This window comes from Eubalaena glacialis, chromosome 3 (genome assembly GCF_028564815.1).
Source record: "Eubalaena glacialis isolate mEubGla1 chromosome 3, mEubGla1.1.hap2.+ XY, whole genome shotgun sequence".
In the NCBI taxonomy this organism is placed as follows: domain Eukaryota; kingdom Metazoa; phylum Chordata; class Mammalia; order Artiodactyla; family Balaenidae; genus Eubalaena; species Eubalaena glacialis.
The window spans coordinates 76,597,351-76,606,630 of NC_083718.1; the positions used below are offsets into that span (position 1 = coordinate 76,597,351).

Sequence of the window (9,280 nt, forward strand, 5' to 3'; positions counted from 1 at the left end):
AACAGTTAATGATATGAAGTTGATAATTGCATGTGGTTATATATGAGGATGTCCCTATTAGGCAAATACACACTTATCTAAGGGAAAGGGCCTTCATGTATGTAACTTACCTCAACTTGTTCAGAAAAATGTGTGTTTGTGTATGCATAAAGAGAGAGGGCATACATGATAAAGCAAATGGGGTAAAATACTAACAATAGGTGAATCTAGGTAAAAGCTATATGTGTGTTTTTGTGTTATTTTTATTTTTGCAATGTTCTGTAAATTTTCAATTATTTCTAACCAAAAAGTAAATAAAAGATGACATGACAGTGTGAAACACGTCACACTCTGGGTTTGGACAAAGTCCAGTACGAAGGCAGGGGAGAAATCCAACAGCTTTGCCTGTGGGTGGGAGTGTCAGGGAAGGCTTCACGGAGAAGTTTCAGGAGAGACTTGAAGGATGCCGTCTTGACAGGGATGTGTGAGGCACTGGAGCATCTGACTGAGGTGGGAGCAGGGCAGGTTGCAGGGAAGAATTGTAAGGTCCCATCCATCCTGAAAGTCTGTTACAGAATGTAACACTGTATGTGCTCTGACCCAGCAGGGTTCCCCCTCCTCAGATGGTGAGTGTCACCAGTGTGACCAAGAGTACTGCTCCCTGCCCCTCCAGCCAGTCACACATTCCTTCTCATTGCCAGGGTTCAAGGCCTGGGGACCTTCAAGGGAAGGACTCCCGAGGGAGGGACCTGCAGCCTGAAGTGAGCAGGGCTCGGCGGGGCCCTCGTGGTTTGCTCTCCCCATAAAGGCTCAGCACTTCACCCACCTCAGGACTCTCTGCAGAGGTGGTAGCTCTGAGTCTCCACTTGGCTGGGAACTCTCAGCTCCTGGCATCTGTGAGGAAGGAAGGAGGGAGCTCTCCGTGCTGTGAGGAAGGTGTTTCTGAGTCTGAGACAAGATCCGAGTGTGTGGGGAGCCATGATGCCAGCTCAGGTCTGGTCTTGGTCTCAGAGATGGGGAGTTTCAGAGAAAGGAGCCTGTGGCCCCTTAAGGATTTGTAGCATTGGATAGAGGTGGGGGCTATTCCAGGAGGTTCCAGAATGCTCTTAAGCCCATCACTTTCCATTTGAGGTTTCCTTACTCAGAAAGTTCAAAGAGCAAGGATGGAAGGAAAAGACGGACAAGCCAATGACCTTGTGCATCTCCTTTCCGCTTAGGGGCCAGGGGCCAGGTTCTGCCTCCTGCTGTTCCTCTCTTTGGCCACCAGAGGGCCGAGTGCAGGTAAGTCACTCAGGAGCCGCAGATTCTTCAGCTCACCTGAGGTGTGCAGTGGAGCAGGAGTAGAGCTGGGCTGGATGCTGAAGTCCTGGGCCAGAGCGGAGTTATGAAGATGCAGAGAAGCCACACTTTGCAGCCGACTTGAGATGTGGCCTGGGTGCTGATTGCTGGCCTCTCTGGGGTCTGGTCTGAAGCTAAGGCATGTCTTGGGGCCGCACTCTGTGCCTCTCTGTGGCTTAGGAGGCTCAGGGAGCCATGATAAAGACTGTGCTCCCTTCTAACTACTCCTACTGCTATGGCCTTGGCCCGGGGATTCCCAGAGGGAGCTGGGTGGTCAGAGCTGTGTCCAGGGAATATCCTTCTTTAGTCCCCATTCTCGCAATTCCATCCTCACAGTAGGTGTAATGATAGTTTTCATTTTTAATTAATTGAGCAGAAGAATGCAAGTGTTAAGCCTGTACTAGATTGTGGGTCAGCTAGTCTTAGCAGAGAAGATCCTGACCTCTGGGGCCTCATAGCGCAGTGATGAACTGGCGAAGTGGGCAGGGGCTGGGATCTGATGGCCAGGAAGGCTGCTGTCAGCAGTACCAGACTATTAATGAGAATTATCTTCGCATCCTCTAGCAGCGACCCATTCTCCTGAGACATTTCGGGAGAGCAAAACCTCTGCTTCTTTCCTGTCTTTCCTGCCTAGAAGCATCAAGGAAATCAAAGAAAGTTGTGGTGAAGCAAGTGGTGAGTTATAAACCAACCCAGCATCCTCTCATTTTAGTCACTTTTAAGCTAAAGGGACCCCAGTCATGGACAGCAAGAGGAGTGTACCCATCACTCCTGTCTGCTCTGACTCCAGCTACAGCCAAGGAGATTTCCAGTGAGAATTTTGAGGCTTTTCGGTCCCACCCAGGCACAGCAGACATGATCTTCTGAACACAGAGAGAATGCAGTGTTCCTGGTGACTCCTAAGGTGGTGGCCAGAGCGGTGATGATTCTAAGATTTTCCCCTTCTTGTAAGCTAAAGAGTGAGCCTGCCACAGTTTCATAGATGCTGGCAGAAAATATGAAACTCCTGACAGTGAGACAAAGAAATTTATTATTCACATTCATAGCAGTAGCAAGAGTATCAGCATTTTCTTGTGCTGGTTCCCTGAGTCCCATCCCCACAGGGTGATGTGAAGAGGGCCAGGAAACATTTGCAGATTTAGTTTGTTTGCCAAGCAGCTCGTAAATTGGGTTTGTCAAGCAACTACAAACCTTTTCAGATAAGCTAGTTTATTCTCTTTGGGGCTGAGTATGAGGAGGAACTCTGCGCTTAGAGAATCTGAATCTTATATAAAGGGCTGAGACCATGCCTGCCCTTTACTCTTAGTTCCAGAGGCTACATCCTGATGTAGACTTGAGATGTGGTTGGGTGCTGATTTCTGGCCTCTCCAGGCCAGAAGGAAGCACAATCCATTGAGAGTTAATATCTCTGTCTTCTAAGGATGTTAGTGCTACAAAGTCTTTGAATATGTAGCATGGAACAAAGGCTGTCAGTGTCCCTGTTCATAGATGACCCATAGAGAATTGTACTCTAACAAGTGGATATGTGTGGGAGTCTCTAGGATACATTTCTGACTTTCCAGGGTGTTTCTGGTTTTGGTGCCTGAGATGGACCCTGTGCTCGCAGACACGGGCTCTCTAGGCTGGTTCCCTCCGCAGATGGCCTGTATTTCCTTCACACTGAGAATGGCGTCATCTACCAGATCTTCTGTGACATGACCTCTGGGGATGGAGGCTGGACCCTAGTGGCCTGTGTACATGAGAACCACATGCCTGGGAAATGCACGGTTAGGTGATCGCTGGTCGAGTCAGCAGGGCAGCAGGGCAGACTGCCGAGAGGGGGACGGCAACTGGGCCAACACGTTTGGGTCTGCAGAGGCGGCCACCGGTGATACAAGGTAGGTGGCACTGACCACCCAGCTGGGAAAGGGTGAGGAGCTGAGTGTGGCTGGAGCAGAGCATGTGGAAGGGAGGGTGGGAGATGGGGATGAGGAGGTAGGGCTGGAGAAGAAGAAGGGAAAAAGTCCATGTCTTGAATCACGACTTTCTCCCACCGGATCTTTTTGGGCGGTGGGGCCTTATCGTCTGCTGGAGGTGGCAGGTGTCTGAGCGCTGCTGCCACCTGCTCCCCTGGAGCCCAGAGCTCTCAGCTCAACTGAGAGCTGCATGTGTGGGTCTTTGGTTAGTGGGACCTCCTGGGCTGCTCAGGCTCAGCGTGCGTGCTGCTCTGCAGAACCCTGGTTACTAGGACATCCAGGCCCAGGACCTGGGCACGTGGCATGTGCCCAACAAGTCCCCGCTGCAGCACTGGAGGAACAGCTCCCTGCGGAGGTACCGCACCAACACTAGCTTCTTCCCGAATCTGGGACACAATCTGTTTGGACTCTACCAGGTATATGGGGCTGCTGGCTGTTCACACTCCTTTTGGTGAACAGAGAGCCAAGTGTTTGGGGTGAGGAGTAAGTCTGCTCTGGGTTCCGTATCACTAGCAGGTGCTTGCGCTTGGCTGTTTCTTCCACCTGTGGGTCAGGTGAACTCATGTGCTACCTCTCTCAGGAATCTGAGCTGAGCACGGGATGAGGCCTATGGAAGAGGAGAGAGTGGGTAGAGAGGGAGAAGGACAAGGGGCTTGAAGCTAGTTAGGAACCTCGTTGTGGGATGGGGGGAGGGGGAAGGAGGCACTATTATTTAGACTGATTTCTGCATATTGACACCTGAAGGCTCTAAATCCCCAAATTCCCAATGTGGCAGCTTCTCTACTGTCCTCACACAACCTGTATCTTGGGTCCCTGCAGAAATACCCAGTGAAGTACGGATCAGGGAGCTGTCAGACTGACAACGGCCCAGCTATTCCTGGGGTCTATGACTTTGCTGATGCTGAGAAAACTGCATCTTATTACTCACCAGTTGGTCAGCGTGAGTATCTGCTTCCAAAGCCCAGTCATCAATCCTTCCCTGCACTCTTGGGGAAAGTGTAAATAACAACAATTAACAATTGCTAGCATTTGTTGAACACGTACAATGTGCCAAACTCTTTTCTAGGAACTTGACGTGGTTTTGTGTCATTTAATCATCATGAGAAAACTATGGAGTTAGAATTACTACCCTCTCCAATTTATAAGATATAAACCCAGGCTTCTTAACCAATACCCTGTATGGCTCTTAAAATAGTAAAAACTAGGCTAATGTTCACAGGTGAGAACAACTTGCAAAGTGGCGAGAAAAATTTATTTTTGTTATGATGGATAGCTATTATTTTAAAGAAGATATTTTTTCAGCATAATAAAGCCACAGAATTTAAGTCTTTGGTGGGAAAACAAGAGCCATTACTTTTTACATTTACTATTTCAGTGAGAGCAGGTAATGGTAGGTAGGGCAAATAAAGTCATGGTAATTGGATGAGAAGTGTGCCAACATAAACAGATGGCCACATCTGATCATTGCTTATTCCTGCTGGACCTCTGGAGGTCTTCTTGCTGATCTTTCAGTGGAGTCTAATTTCTCCTATGAGCCTTAGGCAGACAAGTGACCTCTTGTGAGCCCATGCCTTGGTCCTCTTTCCCCAGATGGAGGGAGGTTCTCTTCTAGCCAAGTTCAGGGTCAGGATGTAGCAGCCATTGTCCACAGAGGTGCAGGGCTCTCTCCCCACAGCTTGGAGTGTTGGGCTGTAACCTGACCTGTTGGTGTAGGGAATCCCTGTGCTGGTGAAAGGGAAGCTGTTTCCAGTTCTTCCTTTGAATACTTGGCCCTTCTCTGCCTCTTCTTTTTCAGGGGAATTTGTTGCAGGATTTGTCCAGTTTAGGGTGTTTAATAATGAGAGAGCAGCCCAATGCTCTGTGTGCTGGGATGAGAGTCACTGGCTGCAACACTGAGCATGTGAGTTTATTTATTTATTTATTGCCTGCGTTGGGTCTTCGTTGCTGCACGCAGGGGCTTTCTCTAGTTGCGGCGAGTGGGGGCTACTCTTTGTGGCGGTGTGTGGGCTTCTCATTGCGGTGGCTTCTCTTTGTTTTGGAACACAGGCTCTAAGCGCACGGGCTTCAGTAGTTGTGGCACGCGGGCTCAGCAGTTGTGGCTCGCTGGCTCTAGAGCGCACGCTCAGTAGTTGTGGCGCACGGACTTAGTTGCTTCGCGGTATGTGGGATCTTCCCGGGCCAGGGCTCGAACCCGTGTCCCCTGCATTGGCAGGCGGATTCTTAACCACTGCGCCACCAGGGAAGTCCCGAGCATGTGATTTTGAGAAGATATACGGCCTGGCGTGTTTGTGTGTGTGTATGTGTGTGTGTGCACACCCACCCTATGGAGTATGTTAATGTGTTTCTCCATGGCTTGCATTTTTACTTTTTTTGCTGGTATTTTGTGGACATAATTTTTAAATTGTTACTATTATTATTATTATTATTATTATTATTTTTAACATCCTTTGTTGAAGTATAATTGCTTTACAATGGTGTGTTAGCTTCTGCTTTATAACAAAGTGAATCAGTTATACATATACATATGTTCCCATATCTCTTCCCTCTTGCATCTCCCTCCCTCCCACCCTCCCTATCCCACCCCTCTAGGTGGTCACAAAGCACCGAGCTGATCTCCCTGTGCTATGCGGCTGCTTCCCACTAGCTATCTATTTTACATTTGGTAGTGTATATATGTCTATGCCACTCTCTCACCCTGTCACATCTCACCCCTCCCCCTCCCCATATCCTCAAGTCCATTCTCTAGTAGGTCTGTGTCTTTATTCCCATCTTGCCACTAGGTTCTTCATGACCTTTTCTTTTTTTCCTTAGATTCCATATATATGTGTTAGTATACTGTATTTCTTTTTCTCTTTCTGACTTACTTCACTCTGTATGACAGACTCGAACTCCATCCACCTCATTACAAACACCTCCATTTCATTTCTTTTTATGGCTGAGTAATATTCCATTGTATATATGTGCCACATCTTCTTTATCCATTCATCCGATGATGGACACCTAGGTTGCTTCCATGTCCTGGCTATTGTAAACAGAGCTGCAATGAATATTTTGGTACATGACTCTTTCTGAATTATGGTTTTCTCAGGGTGTATGCCCAGTAGTGGGATTGCTGGGTTGTATGGTAGTTCTATTTTTAGTTTTTTAAGGAACCTCCATACTGTTCTCCATAGTGGCTGTATCAATTTACATTTCCACCAACAGTGCAAGAGTGTTCCCTTTTCTCCACACCCTCTCCAGCATTTATTGTTTCTAGATTTTTTGATGATGGCCATTCTGACCAGTGTGAGATGATACCTCATTGTAGTTTTGATTTGCATTTCTCTAATGATTAATGATGTTGAGCATTCTTTCATGTGTCTGTTGGCAATCTGTATATCTTCTTTGGAGAAATGTCTATTTAGGTCTTCTGCCCATTTTTGGATTGGGTTGTTTGTTTTTTTGTTATTGAGCTGCATGAGCTGCTTGTAAATCTTGGAGATTAATCCTTTGTCAGTTGCTTCATTTGCAAATATTTTCTCCCATTCTGAGGGTTGTCTTTGTTACTATTATTTTTTAATTGAGATATAATCAACATATAACATTATATAAGTTTCAGGTGTATAACATAATGATTCTCTATTTTTATATATTGTGAAATGATCACCATAATAAGTCTAGTCAGCACCCACCACCACACATAGTTACAAATTCTTTTTTCTTGTGATGAGAACTTTTAATATCTACTCTCTTAGTAACTTTTCAATGTACAATACAGTATTATTAACTATAGTCACCAGTCTGTACTTTACATCCACAGGACTAATTTTATAACTGAAAGTTTGTACCTTTTGACCACTGGACATAATTTCCTGTATTGAAGTGCAATTTATCTGTATTCTCATGTATGATTAGTACTTTTATGTTGTGTTTAAAAAGTATTTCCATATGCTGAGGTCATGAAGGTATTCTCCACTATTCTTATTAACTTGTAGAAGCTTTATGTTTTTGTTGTTTTTCCAGTCTTGTAGAAGAGAGCACCATAGGTGTGGTGACTGGAGACTGCCTTTGAGGGAAATTTTGTGGCTGGAAGGGCAGGAGGAAGATGGAGTCAGAGCTATAAGAATAAGGGCATTCACGTAGGGCCTTTCCCTTCCTTTCCTTCCTGTCAGTCTGAGAAATGTGACCCTGAAGTCAAGAACATCTTCACTTCCCCCATGAATTATCAGTTTGTCCATTTGTCAGTCAAAATGAGGCATCTGTGCCCTCGTGGAAGGGCCCCTAGTTTGTGATTTGGAAGACAATCCAGACATGTGTCAAACTCAAGTTTGACATAGCAGTGTGGAGGATATGGATTCAAGAGCAGGGAAATTAAGGGCAGGGAAGCCATGAGGCAGATGTAAAGGTGCAGACGTGAAATAATAAGGACCTGAGCCAGGGTGTTCTTGATAAAGTTGAATGAGCAAGGACAGATACATAGACGGTGGAATCAACCGTTCTTGATGACCAAATGAACATGGGGGATGGCAAGTGAAGGAGACTGAACATACTTCAGGTTTTTGTTTTGGGTGACTGGGTGCTATCAATTAAGATGGGTGACAAGATGAGGAATAGATTTAAGGGCAGCAAGAGAGAATTAGTTTGGTTTTGCTCAAGCAGAGTTTTAGATCTAGAGATACTTAGGTGGAGACATCCAAGTGGTGGCTGGATATGGAGTTTCAAGCACAGAAAATATCTGGCTGACCTCCGACATTTAGGAGCATCTTGACAATATATGATTATGCTGGTACTAGCTAAAGTCATGGGAGGAGATGAGCCATCATCGGGGGAGTGAGGTGTGGACAGAGCCGTGAGGAATAGCATTTGGGGAATCGATTGAGGAAGAGAGGTGAGCTGAGGGGCCTGAGAATAAATATGAAGGAAGGTAGAAAGGAATTCAGGAAAGAGCATGATTTCAGAGTCCACTGGAGGGAGGGTTTTGTGTGGGGTGGTGGTCAAGGCCAAGTAGGATGAAGACCAAAGATTCCAGGGGATTCTACCATTAAGAGCTCACTGGTGTCCTAGCCAATCCCTCATTGTGTCTCTTCCCCCTGCCCCCCAGCACTGCATCGGCAGAGAAGGATTCTTCCCAGAGGCCAATCCCATGCAGTGTGGGGACTTCTCCTCCTTTGACTGGAATGGATATGGAGCTCACAGTGGTTACAGCTGCAGCCGGGAAACAACTGAGGCAGCTGTGCTGTTGTTCTACCGATGAGAGCTGTGTGGTGTCAGACGCGGAACCCAGCTCCTAAGCTCTGATACTCAGAGATGGAAAAACGGAATGTTAAGAAGGAGAGGAAGAGAATAAATTACATCACATTGTGGTCCTAAGTTTCTTTGAATTCTTTTTACAAATTGACTGAGACCTGGAGGGATGTTTTAAAATAATGCCTCTTATTCTGATGATTTCTACTTTAGACAATCTGAGTTTGGAACTTCAAGTCTCTGGTATCCCAGGACACAAGTTTGCCCCTCTTTCTAGGGAAACCCTGAGTGAGATTGAAGAGCAGGGGGAAATCTTTCTTGCTAAATTTCCTATCATACTGTTGTTATTGGTTAATGAAATAAAGCCCTCAACATCAACATCTTAAGGAAGACAAGATGACTATTATTTAGATTCAGTAGGAAAAAAGAATTCGAGGTCACAACTGTCCATTTCTTTTATTCCTCCTCCTTTGACAGTCGGGATAGTATCCTTAAAATGATTCTAGAGCAATTCCAATGTGTGTGTTGGGGAGGGTTCTCACAGCACCAAGAAATTCACTGATGGCTAGCTGGATGTCCTACAACTCAACTCAATTTTGACCCAGTCTATCAGGAGACAATATCAGATCCCCATGTGAAGGGCTCAGTCCTACAAGTCTGCCCCTGGAATCCCCCACTCCAGATGCCAGTTGCAAGTCCAGATTGTCACCTGTGCTTCTGACTGACTGGCTATAGATTGGAGGTTCCAATGAATCCTTCCTTGGGTTCAACTAATTTGCTAGAGT

At 46.2% G+C, this 9,280-nt stretch overlaps 1 protein-coding gene across 1 annotated transcript; it reads left to right on the forward strand.

The window, feature by feature from the left end:
• The first annotated feature begins 960 nt into the window (after nt 1–960).
• On the forward strand, nt 961–8,505 carry ITLN2 (intelectin 2). The gene is given in 10 exon segments (XM_061185828.1): nt 961–972; nt 1,197–1,260; nt 1,882–1,992; nt 2,956–3,086; nt 3,088–3,198; nt 3,530–3,688; nt 4,092–4,212; nt 5,068–5,123; nt 5,125–5,172; nt 8,353–8,505. Coding segments are annotated over 10 exon segments (966 nt in total).
• The last annotated feature ends 775 nt before the right edge of the window (nt 8,506–9,280 follow it).